Source organism: Rhodamnia argentea, chromosome 11, assembly GCF_020921035.1.
Source record: "Rhodamnia argentea isolate NSW1041297 chromosome 11, ASM2092103v1, whole genome shotgun sequence".
NCBI lineage: Eukaryota > Viridiplantae > Streptophyta > Magnoliopsida > Myrtales > Myrtaceae > Rhodamnia > Rhodamnia argentea.
In genome coordinates, this window is record NC_063160.1 from 17,176,818 (window position 1) to 17,197,723 (window position 20,906).

General features: G+C 41.9%; 3 protein-coding genes and 1 pseudogene across 4 annotated transcripts; all 4 read left to right on the top strand.

Annotated features, from left to right (window-relative positions):
* Positions 1-1,577: 1,577 nt before the first annotated feature.
* On the top strand, positions 1,578-12,255 carry LOC115733410 (2-methylene-furan-3-one reductase-like). Of its 2 annotated transcripts, XM_048273109.1 has the most exons (5): positions 1,579-1,959; positions 2,069-2,377; positions 2,529-2,688; positions 2,869-3,155; positions 12,177-12,255. In XM_048273109.1, the coding sequence occupies exons 1-4, from the start codon at positions 1,747-1,749 to the stop codon at positions 3,141-3,143; spliced, it is 957 nt and encodes a 318-aa protein (XP_048129066.1). In that variant the 5' UTR covers positions 1,579-1,746; the 3' UTR covers positions 3,144-3,155; positions 12,177-12,255. The 2 variants fall into 2 exon arrangements, with proteins under 2 accessions (XP_048129067.1, XP_048129066.1); XM_048273110.1 differs by lacking the exon at positions 12,177-12,255 and having other exon boundaries at positions 1,578-1,959; positions 2,869-3,164.
* On the top strand, positions 4,498-15,595 carry LOC125312986 (2-methylene-furan-3-one reductase-like). The gene is made up of 5 exons (XM_048273113.1): positions 4,498-4,750; positions 4,853-5,161; positions 5,334-5,493; positions 5,650-5,931; positions 15,406-15,595. The coding sequence occupies exons 1-4, from the start codon at positions 4,538-4,540 to the stop codon at positions 5,922-5,924; spliced, it is 957 nt and encodes a 318-aa protein (XP_048129070.1). The 5' UTR covers positions 4,498-4,537; the 3' UTR covers positions 5,925-5,931; positions 15,406-15,595.
* Positions 10,766-12,316, top strand: LOC125312988 (2-methylene-furan-3-one reductase-like). Its single transcript, XM_048273115.1, has 4 exons — positions 10,766-10,983; positions 11,086-11,394; positions 11,569-11,728; positions 11,886-12,316. Exons 1-4 carry the CDS (start codon positions 10,771-10,773, stop codon positions 12,158-12,160), a joined length of 957 nt encoding a protein of 318 aa, XP_048129072.1. The 5' UTR covers positions 10,766-10,770; the 3' UTR covers positions 12,161-12,316.
* LOC115733775 lies at positions 14,045-15,463 on the top strand (annotated as a pseudogene).
* Positions 15,596-20,906: the final 5,311 nt, after the last annotated feature.

Consider the following 20,906-nt stretch of genomic DNA (forward strand, 5'->3'; position numbering starts at 1 on the left):
AGGTTGATTACCGACGCTAGTATATTCAACCATACGATACTTTAAGGTAAATGCAGTAAGGACTTAAGGGAAAATTAGAATTATTGAAGACAATTACTCATCATTACTACCATCGTTTATAACAATTTGAGACATTTTACTATGCTATCGGTTAATTATTAAGGCTCCGTTTGTTTCACGGAAAATAAGAACTAGTTTTTGGGATTTTTCGGTGCTTGGCTCACAGAAGATAAATTAGTTAAGGAAAACATATTTGGTCAATGAAAAAGCACCTTCCAAAATGGGAAAAATGAATTTCCCTCCTCTTTTCTCTTTGCACTTCTTCACCTTCCATTTCTTTTGAAATATTTTTATTTTTTTTCTTCCTTGCCTGTGGTCAACCACAGGCAAGGGACGAGCTTACTAGCTTCCGGTGAGCTTGACCTCGTTGACCATGGACGAGTTGACCAACGACCGAAATAGGAAGAAAGAAAAAAAAAAAAAAAACAATTAAAAATTTGAATTTTTTTGATAATTTTCTCTGGACATATTTTTTATACCAAATGACAAAAAAAAAATTTCCTATTTCTTTTCAGTTTTTAGCTAAACATCGAAAAATATTGTCATTTCCCTAAAGAATGACTTTTTGAAAAATATTTTTTAGAAATGTCTTATTTTCGCGAAATAAATGAAGCCTAAGTGTCAGCATATTCACTTTGTCAACTTTATAGAAAAATTATTATGCATAAAGATAAATTACTAATTATTGGTGTAAACAAGTTACCGCCATTGCAAGTGAGCTAAGACTCAAAAGAGTTCAATCACTACCAATGAGCGCTACCGATCTAACGACAATTGTAAGTAAATGTCGACAAATTTGGAATTTATGGGACCCTAGAAGGAACTAAAAGGTACATGGAAACAATTACACCAATATCACTGCTTTGAGTTCATTTCTCTAATAACCACCTAAGTAGGGTTATTGTTTAGGAATAATTATCTAAAAGTACTAAACATATCATACGATGGTCAATTCAGTATTGAATTTTTTTATTTGGCCAATTTAGTCATAAATCTATTGGCAATTTGCTAACGACGGCCATTGTCCATGTCGGCAATAAAAAATAAATTTGGCTGGAAGGATTACATTGGAAAATGGGAAGAATTTTTTGAAATAAATTTGTAAAATTGAAAAATTTAGGACCGAATCAGCCATCATTCAATAGGTTTATGACTTATCGGACAATATTTCCTCTTATTGTGTAATTCAAACTTCGTATATCAAGGGTATATTTAAATTGCTCTAATCTAAAAGTGTGAAAGCAGCCCATATAGAAAATAAAATTTAACCAAGTTTATCTTTTTCTCGAGTAATTAATTGGATTGAATTCTTACGAGCCATTGGGTCTCCGACATTTGTACGTCGAACCATTTGCACGATTACAGTTTTGAGAGATGGCTGCATATTTCCCCATTAGACCAGGAGGCCGAAGTCGTGTGTTTCTCTTTTGTCTTTTGTCTGGCACGACCATTTCGACTTGGTCGACCCTTTCTCGGTTTTGCGTCAGCAACGACAAAGCTTCTCCTTATGATGTCATCCTATATGTCATTAGCAGCCTCCGGAGCTTATAGCCATCGCACTCTATAAAAGCTAACTAAGTCCCTTACCCTCTCTTGTATGCTTATGAGATTTATATAGATCGACCAAGATAACCCAGATAAAAATAAAAAGATTTCCTGGATACCAAATTGATCCACTCGTTTCCGATGGCCGAGAATTTCGTCGTTCCGACCAGAATGAAGGCATGGGTGTATCGTGAGCATGGAGACGTCGCCACCGTGTTGCGATTGGACCCGGAACTCGAGGTCCCCAAAGTGCGAGAAGGCCAGGTGCTCGTTAAAGTCGTCGCCGCCGCGCTCAATCCAATCGACACCTTGAGAGTGAACGGGGTTTACCAGCTCCCGGGCTTTGCTTTACCGGTAATTTTGGTTAATATTTCACGTGTACGATGTTGTTATTGTTGTCTTGTTCGTTTATAACGTGTGCTGATAATGTTATGCCCTTGCCTTTTTTTTTTTTCGTGATTAGGCCGTGCCAGGCTACGATCTCGCAGGCATTGTGGTGAAGGTGGGTCGCGAAGTGAAGGAGCTCAAGGTTGGGGACGAGGTATATGGATGTATGTTGAATGCCAATAAAGACGGGACGCTGGCCGAGTACACGGTCGAGGAAGAGTCATTCTTGGCTTTGAAGCCCAAGAAGCTGAGTTTTGAGGAGGCCGCTTCTCTGCCGTTGGTCATTCAGACCGCTTACGGAGGCCTTGAAAGAGCTGGCCTCTCTCGTGGCAAGTCCGTCCTTATCTTGGGTGGCGCTGGTGGCGTCGGCACAATCACGATACGGGTACTGTTTTTGTTTCCTTCTCCGTTGTCCCGCAAATCATGTCTCACAAATCGCATCGGCTTCATGTGGGACCCACTTGACTCATGGACTCTACTTCTACCAACTTTTTTTATTTTTATTTTTAAATTGGAGTGTGGTCCAATTTGCGCAGCTAGCTAAGGAAGTTTTTGGTGCATCAAGAGTAGCTGCTACATCCAGCGCTGGGAAGCTAGATTTGTTGAAGAGTTTGGGTGCTGATCTGGCCATTGACTACACCAAAGTCAACTTTGAAGACCTCCCAGAAAAGTTTGATGTTGTCTATGATGCAGTTGGTAAGTAAAAGATCATGAATGACATTACCATCTGGATGCCATGCAAGTTTATTTGTTCGCAGACAATCGATTCGTTAATCATGTTCATTTTCGTTGATAAGATCTTCCATGTGATTAGAAACTTTCTCGACGAGGAACCGTTCGGCGCCAGGCTAAACAGTTAATATCTCTGCTGTGCAGGGCCAAGTGAGCGGGCAGTGAAGGCTGTGAAGCCAGGAGGGAGCGTGGTGACGATTGTTGATCATGGGAGGGAATTACCTCCGCCCGCTTTCTCTTTCATTGGAACTTCAGACCGTTCGACCTTGGAGAAGGTGAAGCCCTTCTTGGAGAGCGGGAAGGTGAAGCCGGTGATCAATCCCAAGAGCCCGTTCCCATTCGCGCAGGTTGTCGAGGCCTTCTCGTATCTTCAAACCGGGCGGGCAACCGGGAAAGTCGTGATCCACCCCGTCCCATGAAATACACACACAGGGAAAGAAGCAGAGCTATTCACATGGATCGGTCTTAATCCCGCATCCGTGGCTCTCTCCATCCTCACTTTCATGGCCTTTGCTCTCTGCTGCATCATCTCCGGTGACACGCTTTGTACCCTCCGTTCCTCGGAATCGTCGAAAACAGATGAATGACCTGCCTCACTTTAATTTTTGTTTGGTCGTTCAATTTCCTCTGTGTGTGTGTATGTATGTGTTGAATCTACTCAATGCAGTTTTGATGCAATATATGAGTAGCGTAGATCAGCATAACAGAGGATTTCACTGTTTGATCGAAGCAAATTGTGAGAGGTAAAGAGTGAATGTGATCAGTCACTGGAATTGTTGCCCTACGCAGGTGAGGTTTGTGATTATAAAATCATCCTCGGATGATCATTTTTTTCAAGAAAATTTGAGGCAGTCATAACAATCCCATTAACTTGGTACCGTTAGCTGGATATACACTATTATCCCTGCTTTGAGTTCATTTCCCTAATGACCACATAGGTAGGGTTACTGTTTAAGGATTATTGCCCAAAAAATCCTAAACCTATTATACGATGGTCAATCCAAGTATTAAATCTTATAATTTGGTCAATTTAGTTCTAAAATTTTTTACGATTTGCCCAAGAGAGTCGGTGTCCACATCGGCAATAACGGTTAGATTTAGCCGAGAAGATTATTTTGGAATTTTGTAAGAAAGTTAATTACTAAATTGGTCAAATTGAAAAGTTTAGGATTGAATCGATTTGTCATACAATAGGTCTATAACTTATTGGACAATTATTTCCCGTTATCTCTTGTAATTCAAATTTCATTATGTCAATTGTATATCTAAATAGCTCTAATCTAAAACTGTGATAGTAGCCCGTATAGGAAATAAAGTTATTAATGGACGAGATTTGCATCATGAAATGAGGTTATTTTTACCACGCTTGACATAAAATAAAATTTTTATCCTGCCAGACTTTTGGCCAAAAAAATCACATTGCAAAATTAAATATTCCAGCCAAAAAATTTAATCAAGTTATCTTTTTATTTTTCCAGTAATTAAGTGGATTGACTTCTTAAGAGCCGCTGTGTCTCCGACAATTGGGTCGGGCCACGAGACCAAGACCGAAGTCTGTGTGTTTCCTTCCCTGTCTTTTGTCTGGCAACGACCTTTTCGACTTGTCAACCCTTTTTCGGTTTTGCGTCAGCAATGACATGCTTCGCCGTTATGCCGTCATCGTGTATGTCATTAGCCGCCTGCCTTTGGAGCTTATTGTAACTGTCGCCCTCTATAAAAGCTGACGAAGTCCTCGTCCTCTCTTTGTAAGCTTTGAGCTTGAGATAGATCGACTGGAAGACCCTAGAGAAAAGTAGACACATTTCCAGATACAATGGCTGCGAATTCCGCCGTTCCGGCTAAAATGAAGGCTTGGGTGTACCGCGAGCATGGAGACGTCGCCACCGTGTTGAGATTGGACTCGGAGCTCGAGGTCCCAGAAGTGCAAGAAGGCCAGGTGCTGGTTAAGGTCCTCGCCGCGGCGCTCAATCCGGTTGACACCAAGAGAGTGAACGGGGTTGTCCAGCTCCCGGGCTCTGCTTTACCGGTAACTTTGGTCAATATTTCACGTGGACGATGTTGTCACTTTGGTTTTGTCCGTTTATAACGTGCACTGATGATGTTATGCCGTGCCTTGTTGCATAACTAGGCTGTGCCGGGTTACGATCTCGCCGGCATCGTGGTGAAGGTGGGTCGGGAAGTGAAGGATCTCAAGGTGGGGGATCAGGTATATGGATTTATGTTGAACGCCAAGAAAGACGGGACGCTGGCCGAGTACGCCGCCGGGGAAGAGGCGTTCTTGGCTTTGAAGCCCAAGAAACTGAGTTTCGAGGAGGCTGCTTCTCTGCCGGCGGTTTTTCATACCGCCTACGGAGGCCTTGAAAGAGCTGGCCTCTCTCGTGGCAAGTCCGTCCTTGTCTTGGGTGGTGCTGGTGGTGTCGGCACGATCACGATACAGGTACTGTTTTGTTTCCTTGTCTGTTTCCCGGGAATCATGTCTTACGAATCACATCGACTTCACGTGGAAACCACTCGATCCGAGGACTTTACTTCTACCACCCTTTTTTTTTATTGGTGGAGTGTGGTGTTTCACAAATTTTTTTTTTTTTGGGTTGGTCCAATTTGCGCAGCTAGCTAAGGAAGTTTTTGGTGCATCAAGAGTAGCAGCTACATCTAGCACTGGGAAACTAGATTTGTTGAAGAGTTTGGGTGCTGATCTGGCCATTGACTACACCAAGGTCAACTTTGAAGACCTCCCAGAAAAGTTTGATGTTGTCTACGATACAGTCGGTAAGTAAAAGATCATGAATGACATTACCATTTGGATGCTAATGCAAGTTTATTAAATGTCCAATTTCGTTGATAAGATTTTCCATGTGATTAGTAACTTTCTCGGAGAGGAACCATCCGGCGCCAGGCTAAACAGTTAATGTTCCTGCTGTGCAGGGCAAAGTGCGCGGGCAGTGAAGGCCGTGAAGCCAGAAGGGAGCGTGGTGGAGATTGTCGAGCTTGACAAGGAATTACCGCCGCCCGCTTTCTCTTTCAGAGCAACTTCGGACCGTTGGACCTTGGAGAAGGTGAAGCCCCTCTTGGAGAGCGGGAAGGTGAAGCCGGTGATTGATCCCAAGAGCCCGTTCTCGTTCGCGCAGGTCATCGAGGCCTTCTCGTATCTTCAAACCAGGCGGGCAACCGGGAAAGTCGTGATCCACCCCGTCCCGTGAAATACACATAAAGAGAAAGAAACAGAGCTGTCCACATAGATCGATCCTAATCGCGAGTCCTTGATTAGTAGTCGATGGCGTTTACTGTTGGTCCGTCTGGACATTCAGCTTCTCTTTGTATACCAGTTTCCACATAGTGTGGAACAAGTTATTGTCCCTAAAGGTAAATTACTAATTATTTTGGTGTAACAGGTTAGGACCATTACAATTGAGTTAAGACAGACAGTTTAGTTACTACCTATGTGTGCAACCGATCTCATCCATAGTTTTAGGTAAATGTCGACAAATTTTGGAAATTTATGGGACGCTAGAAGGACCTAAAAAGTTTATGGAACTTGATTTGCTACATAAACGTTGGGTATTCATTGTCAGAACAATTATACTGCTTTGAGTTCATTTCTCTAATAACCACTTAATTAAGGCTATTGTTTCGGGATAATTATCCAAAAAAATCCCAAACCTATTATACGATGGTTCATGCAGTATTAAATTATTTAATTTAGTCAGTTTTAGTCCTAAGACTTTTGACTATTTGCCAAAGGCGATCGGCGTCCACGTCGGCAGAATCGACTAGATTTGGCCGAAAAGATTATTTTGGAAAATCGTAAGAAGGCTTGTCGCTAAATTGAAAATGTTATAACTGAATTGACGGTCATATAATAGGTTTGGAATTTACTGGATAATATTTCCCATTATTTTGTAATTCAAATTTCATTATGTCAATGGTATATCTAAATTACACTAATCTAAAACCTTGAAGGCAGCCTATATGGAAAGTAAATTTATTAATGGATGAGATTTAGATCACGAGCTGAGGTCATTTACCACGCTCGACATAAAATCAAATTTATCCTGCCAACCTCTGGGTCCAAAAGTACATTACAAATCAAACATTCCAAGCCAAAAAATTTAACCAAGTTAAGATCTTTGTCGAGTAATTAAATGGATTGACTTCTTAAGAGCCGTTGGGTCTCCGACAATTGTGTCGAACCATCTGCACAATTACAGTTTTGAGTGATGGCATGCATATTACCCCACGAGACCGAGACCAAAACCAAAGTCGGGCCCAATGCCCCGCCCCTCCCCCCCCCACACACACACACACACAAAAACCCCTCCAATTTTAGCATTTATAACAATTATATCTATTTTTTTTTTGTATCCCATAAAAAATATTCAATTTTTATTTTTATCCCAATTCTATCAGGTTAGTAACAAAAACACCATCAACTTTAGCATATGCCTCAATTATATCTAATTTTTTTTTGTCTTTTACTTTTGTCTCAATTCTACCACTGTTAGCCTTCCATCCATAATCACCATTAGTTAATCCTACGTGGCATTTTCATATTGTTAATGAATTACAACTCAACAAAGTTGACATAAAAAAACTCGGAACTTCTTTTATGTTGTTTACTTCCCCTACATATTGCTAGGAGATACGTAGTCACTCAAAGATGACATGTTTCGTATTTTCTTCGTCACTCAACAGCCCAAACAACAGCTAGATATGGATATATTTGGATGAAAGGTCTAAAATCTCGTCATGCTTGAAATCTACTATTTCTAAATCTAAAAAATTCATTGATAAGTCCGGCGAGAAAATTCGAGCCATGTAGAATTAACTAACGATGACTATGGACGGAATAATGACGGTGGTAGAATTAGAATAAAAGTAAAAGTTGAGAATTTTTTATAAGACAAAAAAAAGTTTCAAATATAATTGGTGTCGAATATCTGAATTCGATCCTATCAACGTGTTGTCCAGTCGCAGGGGCCTTTTCGGAACCGCCTCATAATCTCTTGGATAACAGAATACAAGACATCAACCTCAACAATTGGGACATATGCTAAATCTTGAGGTCTTTTTTGGATATTAGATTTGTAGAATTGGGAATAAAAGTCAAAGTTTGAGGTTTTTTACGGGATAAAAAAAATATTTTAGGTTCATTCGCATGTCATGTTATGCCATGTCATATAGAAATCATGTTTAGGTTCATTCATCTTAGGTTGGTTAACTCAATTTGCATGATCGAGTCGTTTAAATTAAAGTTGCACGTTATATTGGCTAGATAAGATTTTCGCACGTCATGTCGAATTCCTCAGAGCCGACCATTAATCTACTGTAAAATATTAAGATGCCTTTGTCTGCAACAAAGTGGGTACATATAAACACCCCCCACCCCCCAACCTCATGAGCTGTGTAGACATCATCACTTCACAGAAAAGATTTGAATTCCCTTGACAATCACTGCTCAGACAACTCCATTGAACCAGTTCCTTCTGTCTTTGATTCCAAAGATGGCCACGCCACAACCCCAGCAGAATCTGCCTCCTCCTGGTACTCATCGTCTCTCTCTCTCTCTCTGGCTTTTGGGTTTTGTTCCTAGTCCTCTGCTAAAACTGAAAGGGATGTCTTCGTGGTCTGACTCTGTTTTGCTTTGCTCTTGTTGTGCCTAAAGGCTACCCAACCGAGAATCCACCGCCCACAGCGGGAGGCATGAAAAAAGTGGTTTGCTCGCTCAAAGAACAAGGGAGAGAGGGCCTTCATTGAAGGATTGGGAAGCCAAATGTTACTCTGATATTTGCCCATTTCTTTCCTATATCTGTTTTCTCTAACCCTCTCTCCGATGTTCGGTTTCGCAGCCTGTTCGCTCTTTGCTGCTGCTGGATCTGTGAAGAATGTTGCTGCTAAAAGATGGGGTTTGCTTTGAGTAACCAAGATGTAAATACACGACATGTATTTGGGTGTCGTGTTGTACCGCATGTTGCGCGATCAGATCATACGCTGTAATAATATGCTGACGGCCTGTACTGTACCTAGTTCATCCCAGCGGCCACACATGATATTACTCACTCTTTGGACCTGCGATCGATCATCATAGATGGGGCCTCCCGATAAATTAGTTGGTAGAGATAAGAATTGTGATCAGGGGTTAAACTTTTTGTGTATCATTTTGCTTTTGGTCCCCATTTGATCGAGTTCACCTAGGACTATTCTTTCCAACTTCTCCTTTTCCCACCTTTTCCTATGAAGGATGCCTCCTTTGTCTGTCCATTCTTTGTTCTCTCTTCTGTGTAAGTTGCACCTTCAGAAAGTTGATCTTTTCTAAAGTAAAATGGATAAGACTTTTGGCAGGGCGTGATCGACTTTGAATGGGGCAAAGTCAGTAGGTCATTGGACGAGTATGATTTTCCCTGGTTAGTTTAATCTGTCTTAGTGGTTAAGAAGGAGAAAGGTTGGATCCTGTCATTAGAGGTCCCAAGATGACAAGCAGTGCTTTGTTAGGAAAAAGTAGAGTTCACTCTATACCTATTGTAGTCCAATTCAAGCTCCGACTGCTGTGTGCGGGAGCTGCAGGTAAAGAGTTATCTGCTGTTATCGGCATCATCATCAGCCGCAATGAGAGTCGATGACTGGGAATTGAACTGGGGGAGAGGACAAGTCCCCGCAGATGGCAACCGCATCCGTGGCTCTCTCCATCCTCACTTTCATGGCCTTTGCTCTCTGCTGCATCATCTCCGGCGACACGCTTTGTACCCTCCGTTCCTCGGAATCGTCGAAAACAGATGAATGACCTGCCTCACTTTAATTTTTGTTTGGTCGTTCAATTTCCTCTGTGTGTGTGTATGTATGTGTTGAATCTACTCAATGCAGTTTTGATGCAATATATGAGTAGCGTAGATCAGCATAACAGAGGATTTCACTGTTTGATCGAAGCAAATTGTGAGAGGTAAAGAGTGAATGTGATCAGTCACTGGAATTGTTGCCCTACGCAGGTGAGGTTTGTGATTATAAAATCATCCTCGGATGATCATTTTTTTCAAGAAAATTTGAGGCAGTCATAACAATCCCATTAACTTGGTACCGTTAGCTGGATATACACTATTATCCCTGCTTTGAGTTCATTTCTCTAATGACCACATAAGTAGGGTTACTGTTTAAGGATTATTGCCCAAAAAATCCTAAACCTATTATACGATGGTCAATCCAGTATTAAATCTTTTAATTTGGTCAATTTAGTTCTAAAATTTTTGACGATTTGCCCAAGATATAGTCGGTGTCCACATCGGCAATAACGGTTAGATTTAGCCGAGAAGATTACTTTGGAACTTTGTAAGAAAGTTTATGATTAAATTGACCAAATTGAAAAGTTTAGTGTTGAATCGATCTGTCATATAATAGGTCTATAACTTATTGGACAATTATTTCCCATTATCTCTTGTAATTCAAATTTCATTATGTCAATTGCATATCTAAATAGCTCCAATCTAAAAGCGTGAAAGCAGCCCATATAGGAAATAAAGTTATTAATGGACGAGATTTACATCATGAAATGAGGTTATTTTTACCACGCTTGACATAAAATAAAATTTTTATACTGCCAGCCTTTTGGCCAAAAAAATCACATTGCAAAATTAAATATTCCAGCCAAAAAATTTAATCAAGTTATCTTTTTATTTTTCCAGTAATTAAGTGGATTGACTTCTTAAGAGCCGCTGGGCCTCCGACAATTGGGTCGGGCCATCTGAACAATTACAGTTTCGAGAGACGGCATGCATATTCCCCCCACGAGACGAAGACCGAAGTCTGTGTGTTTCCTTCTGTCTTTAGTCTGGCAACCTTTTCGACTTGTCAACCCTTTTTCGGTTTTGCGTCAGCAATGACAAAGCTTCGCCGTTATGCCGTCATCGTGTATGTCATTAGCCCCCTGCCTTCGGAGCTTACTGTAACTGTCGCCCTCTATAAAAGCTGACGAAGTCCTCGTCCTCTCTTTATATGCTTTGAGCTTGAGATAGATCGACTGGAAGACCCTAGAGAAAAGTAGACACATTTCCAGATACAATGGCTGCGAATTCCGCCGTTCCGGCTAAAATGAAGGCTTGGGTGTACCGCGAGCATGGAGACGTCGCCACCGTGTTGAGATTGGACTCGGAGCTCGAGGTCCCAGAAGTGCAAGAAGGCCAGGTGCTGGTTAAGGTACTCGCCGCGGCGCTCAATCCGGTTGACACCATGAGAGTGAACGGGGTTTTCCAGCTCCCGGGCTTTGCTTTACCGGTAACTTTGGTCAATATTTCGCGTGGACGATGTTGTCACTTTGGTTTTGGTTGTTTATAACGTGCACTGATGATGTTATGCCGTGCCTTGTTGCATGACTAGGCTGTGCCGGGTTACGATCTCGCCGGCATCGTGGTGAAGGTGGGTCGGGAAGTGAAGGATCTCAAGGTGGGGGATGAGGTATATGGATTTATGTGGCACGCCAAGAAAGACGGAACGCTGGCCGAGTACGCTGCCTTGGAAGTGGCGTTCTTGGCTTTGAAGCCCAAGAAACTGAGTTTCGAGGAGGCTGCTTCTCTGCCGGCAGTTATTCAGACCGCCTATGGAGGCCTTGAAAGAGCTGGCCTCTCTCGTGGCAAGTCCGTCCTTGTCTTGGGTGGAGCTGGTGGTGTCGGCACGATCACGATACAAGTACTGTTTTGTTTTCTTGTCTGTTTCCCGGGAATCATGTCTTACGAATCAAATCGACTTCATGTGGAAACCACTCGATCCGAGGACTTTATTTTTACCGCTTTTTTTTTTTATTGGTGGAGTGTGGTGTTTCACAATTTTTTTTTTCTTTTTGGGTTGGTCCAATTTGCACAGCTAGCTAAGGAAGTTTTTGGTGCATCAAGAGTAGCGGCCACATCTAGCACTGGGAAGCTAGATTTGTTGAAGAGTTTGGGTGCTGATCTGGCCATTGACTACACCAAGGTCAACTTTGAAGACCTCCCAGAAAAGTTTGATGTTGTCTACGATGCAGTTGGTAAGTAAAAGATCATGAATGACATTACCATCTGGATGCTAATGCAAGTTTATTAAATGTCCAATTTCGTCGATAAGATTTTCCATGTGATTAGTAACTTTCTTTGGCGAGGAACCGTCCGGCGCCAGGCTAAACGGTTAACGTTCCTGCTGTGCAGGGCAAAGTGCGCGGGCAGTGAAGGCCGTGAAGCCAGGAGGGAGCGTGGTGGAGATTGTCGAGCTTGACAAGGAATTACCGCCGCCCGCTTTCTCTTTCGTGGCAACTTCGGACCGTTGGACCTTGGAGAAGGTGAAGCCCCTCTTGGAGAGCGGGAAGGTGAAGCCGGTGATCGATCCCAAGAGCCCGTTCCCGTTCGCGCAGGCCATCGAGGCCTTCTCATATCTTCAAACCGGGCGGGCAACCGGGAAAGTCGTGATCCACCCTGTCCCGTGAAATACACGCACAGAGAAAGAAACTGAGCTGTCCACATAGATCGGTCCTAATCGCGAGTCCTTGATCAGTAGTCGATGGTGTTTGCTTTTGGTCTGTCTATACATTCAACTTCTCTTTGTATACCAGTTTAATTCTACATAGTGTGGAACAAGTTATTGTCCATAAAGGTAAATGTCGACAAATTTTGGAAATTTATGGGACGCTAGAATGACCTAAAAAATATATGGAACTTGATTTACTACATAAACGTTGGGTATTCATTGTCAGAACAATTATACTGCTTTGAGGTCATTTCTCTAATAACCACTTAATTAAGGCTATTGTTTCGGGATAATTATCCAAAAAAATCCTAAACCTATTATACGATGGTTAATGCAGTATTAAATTATTTAATTTAGTCAGTTTTAGTCCTAAAAATTTTGACTATTTACCAAAGGCAGTTGGAGTCCACGTCGGCAAGAACGACTAGATTTGGCCGAAAAGATTATTTTGGAAAATCGTAAGAAGGCTTGTCGCTACTAAATTGAAAAGGTTAGAACTGAATTGGCGGTCATACAATAGGTTTGGAACTTATTGGATAATATTTCCCATTATTTTGTAATTCAAATTTCATTATGTCAATGGTATATCTAAATTACACTAATCTAAAACCTTGAAGGCAGCCTATATGGAAAGTAAATTTATTAATGGATGAGATTTAGATCACGAGCTGAGGTCATTTACCACGCTTGACATAAAATCAAATTTATCCTGCCAAAAAATTAAACAAGTTAAGATCTTTGTCGAGTAATTAAGTGGATTGACTTCTTAAGAGCCGTTGGGTCTACGACAATTGTGTCGAACCATCCGCACAATTACAGTTTTAAGTGATGGCATGCATATTACCCCATGAAACCGAGCCCCCCCAACCAAAAAAAAACCCCCTCCAATTTTAGCATTTATAACAATTATATCTTTTTTTTTTATCTCATAAAAAATATTCAACTTTTATTTTTATTCCAATTCTATCGGGTTAGTAACAAAAACACCATCAACTTTAGCGTATGCCTCAATTATATCTATTTTTTTTTGTCTTTTACTTTTGTCTCAATTCTACCACCGTTAACCTTCCGTCTATAATCACCATTAGTTAATCTTACGTGGCATTTTCATGTTGTTAATGAATTACAACTCAGCAAAATTGACATAAAAAAACTTCGAACTTCTCTTATGTTGTTTACTTCCCCTACATATTGCTAGGAGATACATAGTCACTCAAAAGACGACATGTTTCATATTTTCTTCGTCACTCAACAGCCCAAAGAACAGCTAGATATGAATATATTTGGATGAAAGATCTAAAATTTCGTCGTGCTTGAAATCTACTATTTTTAAATCTAAAAAATTCATTGATAAGTCCGGCGAGAAAATTCGAGCCATGTAAGATTAACTGACGGTGACTATGGACGGAATGATGACGGTGGTAGAATTAGAATGAAAGTAAAAGTTGAGAATTTTTTATGAGACAAAAAAAAGTTTCGAATACAATTGGGATAGCTGCTAAATCTTGAGGTCTTTTTTGGATATTAGATTTGTAGAATTGGGAATAAAAGTTAAAGTTTGAGATTTTTTATGAGATAAAAAAATATTTTATATGTAATCTCTATAAATGTTAAAGTTAGAGGTTTTTTTTTGTGTTTTTTTTTGGCAATGGCCTTTTCGACTTGTCAACCCTTTTTCGGTTTTGCGTCAGCAACGACAAAGCTTCTCCATTATGACGTCATCGTGTATGTCATTGGCCTCCTTCGGAGCTTATCATAACTATCGCACTCTATGAAAGCTGATAGAGCTTGAGATAGATCGACGGGGAGACCCCAGAGAAAAGTAGACAGATTTCCAGATACAATGGCTGCAAATTTCGTCGTTCCACCTAGGATGAAGGCTTGGGTGTATCGCGAGCACGGAGACGTCGCCACTGCATTGAGATTGGACCCGCAGCTCGAGGTCCCCGAGTCCTCGCCGTGGCGCTCGATCCGGCTGACATCATGAGAGTGAACGGGGTTTTCTAGCTCCCTGGCTTTGCTTTGCCGGTAATGTTGGTTGACATTTCGCATGGACGACGTCGTCACGTTTGTTTTGTTCGTTTATGACGTGTACTGACAATGTTACGTCCTGCCTTTTGTTGCATGATTAGGCCGTGCCGGGCTACTATCTCGCCGGCATTGTGGTGAAGGTGGGTTGCGAAGTGAAGGAGCTCAAGGTTGGGAACGAGGTATATGGATTTATGTGGCTCGCCCATAAGGAGGGGACGTTGGCCGAGTAGGCGGCCGTGGAAGAGGCGTTCTTGGCTTTGAAGCCTAAGAAGCTGGCCTCTCTCATGGGAAGTCTGTCCTTGTCTTGAGTAGCGATGGTGGTGTTGGCACACTCGCCATACAAGTACTGTCTTTGTTTCCTTGTCTGTTTTCTTGCAATTCACGTCTCTTGACTCGCATCGGCTTCACGTGAGACCCACTTGATCCGGGGATTCTACTTGTACCCCGGATCGAGTGTGATGTTTCAGATTTTTTTTTTTTTTGGGGTCCAATTGCACAGTTAGCTAAGGAAGTTTTTGGTGCATCAAGAGTAGCAGCTACATCCAGCACTGGGAAGCTAGATTTGTTGAAGAGTTTGGGTGCTGATCTGGCCATTGACTACACCAAAGTCAACTTTGAAGACCTCCCAGAAAAGTTCGATGTTGTCTATCATGCACTTGGTAAGTAAAAAAAGAACATAAATGAAAAAACCTTGATGCTTCTGACGTCCCATTTTATATAGCTGCGTATGCATGAAACTACCATCTGGATGCTATGCAAGTTTATTTGTTCATAGACAAGCGATTCGTTTAACATGTCCATTGTAGTTGATAAGATTTTCCATGTGATTAGTAACTTTCTCAGAGAGGAACCATCCGGCGCCAGGTTAAACGGTTAACGTTCTTGCTGTGCAGGGCAAAGTGCGTGGGCAGTGAAGGCTGTGAAGCCAGGAGGGAGCATGGTGACGATTGTCGAACATGGGAAGGAATTACCACAGCCCGCTTTCTTTTTCGCGGCAACTTCGGACCGTTGGACCTTGGAGAAGGTGAAGCCCTTCTTGGAGAGTAGCAAGGTGAAGCCGGTGATCGATCCCAAGAGCCCGTTCCCGTTCGTGCAGGCCATCGAGGCCTTCTTGTATCTTCAAACCGGGCAGGCAACCGGGAAAGTCGTGATCCACCCCGTCCCGTGAAATACACACAGAGAGAGAAAGAAACAGAGCTGTCCACATGGATCGGTCTTAATCCCGAGTCCTTGATTTAGCAGTCGATAGTGCTTGTTTTTTTGTATGTCTGTATGTTCAGCTGCTTTTTGCAGTCTAGTTTCCACAAAATTCGGTTAGAGTCAAAGGTGTGATGGAAGGTTTCAACCTTCCTAGTCTCCATATTGTGCGTTTGTCGAGCTGAGCTTTGGTGAAGCACGCAAATCTGGTTCTATCCTCCTGCTCTCTCACTCATACGTCCCCACCCCCAACCTCCCTTGAGAAGGCGGGGAATCGAACTCCCCACCTTTCTCTTCCCAAGCGGAAAGGGTGGCCACTAGAGTAACTCCCAGTGGTGATAGTTATATTTTGACCTTCATTAGTATTTTATCTGATGGCGGTGAAAACATGAAATATTTTCTCGGGAAAAGTACACTAGAAGTGCCATAACTTTTGTACGGTGTTCACTTGAGTGCCATAACTTTCAAAACGTTCACTTAAGTGCCATAACTTTTAAAAATCGTTCACTTGAGTGCCATGTTGACGTGGCAGCCGGAAAAGCTAACATGGCAGCTGAAAAAGTTACTATATACGTCGGAAAAGTTACTGTAGTACGCCGGAAAAGTTACCGTAGACGCTGGAAAGATGATGTGGCACGCCGGGAAGCCGACGTGGCACGCCGGAAAAGTTACTGTAGCACTCAAGTGAACGATTTTGCTCCGACGTAGCACTCAAGTGAACGATTTTTGAAAATTATGGCACTTAAGTGAACGTTTTGAAAGTTATGGCACTCAAGTGAACGCCGTACACAAGTTATGGCACTTCTAGTGTACTTTTCCCTATTTTCTCCTTGAGTGAAGATTTAAGTCGTCTATTGATGGCAATCCGTCCATAATTCTTGCCGAAAAGCAAGAATTTCTGCCTTGATTGCCGCTTTTATAAGGAGACTAAACAAATGTTCACTTACAAAGTGTTAGGAATTCAATTGGTTCAACGACGCAGTTAGCTAAGGAAGCTTTTGGTGTGTCCAGAGTGGCAGCTACATCTAGCACCGGGAAGCTGGATCTGCTCATGAGTGTCGCGACCCTCTCTCGGAGCAGAGGGCTAATGGGTCGCCCTTCCGGCCCGATTGCGTGTGGACCTTCGGACGCGGGCCTCTCCCAAGGCCCATTACCCAAATCGCGGCGGAGGATAAAATCGAGTCGACCTTTCGGTGTGGTCTAGTGGCATGTGCTACGCGTGCATGCCTCGGAGTTGCCACCAATCGTTTCGTGGAAGGTACGATTGGAAACCCTATCGAATAGTCGGGAGTTTCTATTCGATTCTGCGAGAACCAGAGAAGTGGGTTCGGAGACTTAGTTACGCCAACTATCAGAGTTGACGCCCTTTCGGTACCTAAGTTGATTGAATTTTTCTAATCTTGGATTTCATACGGACGAGTGGGGTACGAATCCTAATCTAGGAGTTCATGCGGATGGGAATGACTATCCTAGCAATCACAATCAATCAAAGTAAATGCGCAAATCAAGGAATCCATAACATGTGGATAAATCGCATCAAATCAACGCGGCATTCCTAGTATAGCTCTATCAGCTTAGGGAAGGGACATTCAAAACATAAGAAGAGATCGGGAGTGATTTGGAAGTGATTCGCCTAAGAGGGGCAAAATCGTAATTTTGAGAAAATTTGATGACGATTTGCCAAAAAGGGCAAAACCGTCATTTCGGAAGAGATTCGGAGTGAGAAATGTTGAAAATAGGATTGGCCACCTAAATTGACCCATTTCCTAATTTCCGACATTTTTTAGAATTTTCTGGAATTTTTTATGAAATTTTTGGGGACAATTTGCCCTTGAGGGGTAAAATTGTCATTTTTGGAAAGATTGGGAAAAGAAATCTCAAAAATAGGATTGGCCAGTTGATCGTGGCCATTCCTCAATTTTTGAGAATTTTTGGATTTTTTGGGAATTTTCTACAATTTTTCCTACTTTTTTTTTTGGATTTTTTTTAATGATTTTCTCGATTTTTTTATATTTTTTATTTATTATATCGGACCGAGTCAACCCGGTCCATGGACCAGTTCGCCCGGTCCGGACCCACGTCCGGACCGGCCTACTTCAAAACGACGTCGTCCATCATTATATGCGCGCGGGATATTGAAAATTCACCCTAAAAAAAATCAACGCTCGAGATTTCGCCACGTGGCACGAGGACAGCAGTCAGATTCGTTGACTGGAATCGATGGCTCAGATTGAAGGAGGACTTTATCTCCACCGCACGATTTAAAGGAAGAGATCGACGGTCCAGATCAAAAGGAGCTAATAAATCGTGACCGTTCGATCTAGCTATTTTTTATTTTCTGAAAATGATTTTTATTTATTATTTTGAATTTTCGAAATTTTGATCCAATGATCAGAATGGTGACACGTGGCCAAACCTGGGCCGCGCGATCACGAAAATCGGATTTTTATTTTTCTGAAAAAGGGATAATTTCGAAAAAATCATTTTTATTTTCCAAAAAAACGAGATCTCGACACGTGGCGTCCCTATGAGCCGTCGGATCATTTTTATTTTGTTATAACAAATTTGCCGACGTGGCTGCCACGTGTGCGCCACGTCGGCGCCACATAGACGTTGACCGAGTCAACTTGCGTTGACTGGTCAACGTCTTCGCCTGAGAAGACGACCGGCGCCGGCGAATCTTACCGGCGCCTCGCCGGAAATCAATTCCGACGTGCAAATCCTCCCCGAACTTCGCAATTTCAACGTCAAACGATTTCTCAGCCGTTCCTGAATAACATATTCCGGTTTCGAACCCAAACACCTAACTTACCGAACACCTGCAACTACTAATTTCCGTCCAAAAAATGTAGATTCCGGCGAGCTTGAAACCGAGTCAAAAACGTCTACGAAACTCGGCAATTTTTATGCGCATCTACTTCTCAACCTCTCGAAGCCATTATATACCAGTCATACACCAAGAACTAACCTAGAATCCTATAAACCAGAATCATTTGAAAAACTATATCTGACAAGGAATCGACGAGCTAGAATATACGTGAATCGCTTGGATTAAACTAAACTTTCAGCATGTAGGAGAGTCAGAAAACTTACCTGATTGCTAAATGGCTCAATGACGCCATGAACAAGTCTTGCAAGCTTTGAATGGATTCGGAAATATGAGGTTGCCGACTCGGTTTTCATACCAAAACAAAAAATGCAAACGAAGCAGATGCTCGGGATTAGAAGAAGTTCATGAGTAGCCTAGACTGGGAATCTCCAAGAAAACACGATTGATCGAAGCTGCACTACGAGATAACAAGTTTGAGACGTTCGAAGGAGCTCACCTGTTTCGGATGCTTCGGAGAACACGAATCGGGATTCCAATCCTCCTTCGATCGCGGCGTAACTAGTAGTAGTGATGGCGTTCCTTGATTCTTCCTGAATCCAACAGGAAAACGAGCTCGAAGCTTCTTGCTCTCGAGCTTCGATGGCTTCTCCCTCTTTTTTCCTTTCTCTCTCTCCCTGTTCTCTTCCTCCCCTCTGCACCGAATCCTCTCTTTTTTTTTCTGTTTTCTTCTCCTCCTCTTTTCTTTGCGAGCACTTTTTTCTTTTTGTTAATTTCCTCTCGTGCTCTCCTCTTACTCCCTTCCTTCTAGATTCTTCTCGAAGCTTTTTTGTTGAAGAAAACCCTTCAAGAAAAACGGCCTCCCCTGCTCTATCTTGCGCCGGCGAAACTCTGAGGAAGATAATGAACAGTACCGGGTCGCCGGGTCGGATCCGCCCGACCCGGTTTATGCAAATGAAGGCCAAATCGGGGTGGTAATTAGCATTTTTCCACGAAATTGATGCCAAAATTCATTGTCCCAACATGGATTCCCTTTGAAAATGTGATTTGTATGAAAAATACCCTACGAATTGAGTGAAAACCCCAAATGTTGGTTAGGATCCGAAAATGATTTCTGTAAAATTGGAGTCCTTAATGAAAGAATTATCAACAATTGAGCCCATCATTAGATTCAGAAGGTCAAAAACTATAGGATAGGGGTCTCGGGGTCCCATGGGTATCTCTTGAGAAAATTTAATTTCGGATTTGGTATTTTAGGGACTAAAGTGAAAGAATTTTTTGTGCAATTAAGTCCCTAATCCCAAAATTGAGCAAATTAAGGCGCAATTGGATCAGAATGTGAAATGGAATACTATAGAATCATGTCACAACCTTAATAGTGAAGAAAGAAAAATAAAATGACCCCAAATGGTATTTTTATGTCTAATTTGTGGGGTGCATTTGTGAAGGAACACACAAATCCGAATTGGAATTTTCAAACTTTAAGAGGTCAAAATGAAAATAAAAATAAAATTAAAATACTAGCTATTTTTCTGTATTTTTGTGACCTCGACTGATATTTTTCTTGATTTTTTTGGGATTTTTCCTATTTTTTTGAAAAATATCAAAAAATGCGAAAAATATGAAAAATTATTTTTTGATCAAAAATGGTTCCTTGAGCTTGGCCAAGGCTACCAAAGTTGATTTTGCAATTTTCTAATTTTTTGTGAATTTTTTTATGAATTTTCAAAAATAAATCGAAAAAAAGATGATTAAAAATCGGGTGTCAACAATGAGTTTGGGTGCAGATCTGGCCATTGATTACAAGAAGGACAACTTGGAAGACCTTCCAGAAAAGTTTGATATTCGTATAGTATGAGCATAAACCATAGCAGCATCGGTTGATGTTCCTAACTTTTAACAGGCTATGGCGAAATGCCGCAAGATGAGTTCTTTGTATAGGTTGGTGTTGTACCAAACTTGTTCATTCGTTGAACGCAAAGCGAAGGAGGAGGCGTGAAGATTCCATTGGCTAATGTTTTGATTTTCCTGATATACAGGGGCAAAAGTCCTTGCCGCCGCACTCAACCCCGTTGACCCGAAGAGAGCATTTGGATTCCTCAAAGCCACCCACAGTTGCCCTGTTGCGCGGAACAAGCGATCGAACAATAAATAGAGAGAACAAGAAAATAAATCGGACACCAGATGTACGTGGTTCGGTCGTAGAGACCTACGTCCACGGGGAGAGCAACAACGAATTTCACTATAGAACGAGCGATACACGGAGATTACGGATCACACTCGAGTTACTCAAACGCTTTTAGTGTTTCTCAGCCCCAATTACATTCAAGAATGCACACAGTGTTTAACCCCCAATTCCTAACGAAATAATCTCTCAATCTCGCAAAAGAATTAATACAAATCTAATCTCAAGATTTAATCGGCTTCGACACTTGAATTCTTGATGTAATTCCACGAAGAAACCCACGTCAAGCACTCGTTTTAAGAACGGCGCTTCGAGACCCCTTAGTTACGGCCAAGTTCACGAATGATATTTATACCTCCAAGAAGGGACGTTCGTTGGCCGACTCAACATGGACTAGGATTAGGAAATCCATGTACACGGTCAACGTCCAAAACTTGGACTTTCTCCTTTCTTGCACGCAACTTT

Bases quoted from the DNA above. Each gene is read 5' to 3' on its own strand.
- LOC115733410 (XM_048273110.1), top strand. From the start codon at position 1,747: ATGGCCGAGAATTTCGTCGTTCCGACCAGAATGAAGGCATGGGTGTAT. The intron at 2,378-2,528 runs GTACTGTTTTTG...CAATTTGCGCAG, and splicing joins TCGGCACAATCACGATACGG to CTAGCTAAGGAAGTTTTTGG. The intron at 2,689-2,868 runs GTAAGTAAAAGA...TCTGCTGTGCAG, and splicing joins TGTTGTCTATGATGCAGTTG to GGCCAAGTGAGCGGGCAGTG.
- LOC125312988 (XM_048273115.1), top strand. From the start codon at position 10,771: ATGGCTGCGAATTCCGCCGTTCCGGCTAAAATGAAGGCTTGGGTGTAC. The intron at 10,984-11,085 runs GTAACTTTGGTC...TTGCATGACTAG, and splicing joins TCCCGGGCTTTGCTTTACCG to GCTGTGCCGGGTTACGATCT. The intron at 11,729-11,885 runs GTAAGTAAAAGA...CCTGCTGTGCAG, and splicing joins TGTTGTCTACGATGCAGTTG to GGCAAAGTGCGCGGGCAGTG.
- LOC125312986 (XM_048273113.1), top strand. From the start codon at position 4,538: ATGGCTGCGAATTCCGCCGTTCCGGCTAAAATGAAGGCTTGGGTGTAC. The intron at 4,751-4,852 runs GTAACTTTGGTC...TTGCATAACTAG, and splicing joins TCCCGGGCTCTGCTTTACCG to GCTGTGCCGGGTTACGATCT. The intron at 5,494-5,649 runs GTAAGTAAAAGA...CCTGCTGTGCAG, and splicing joins TGTTGTCTACGATACAGTCG to GGCAAAGTGCGCGGGCAGTG.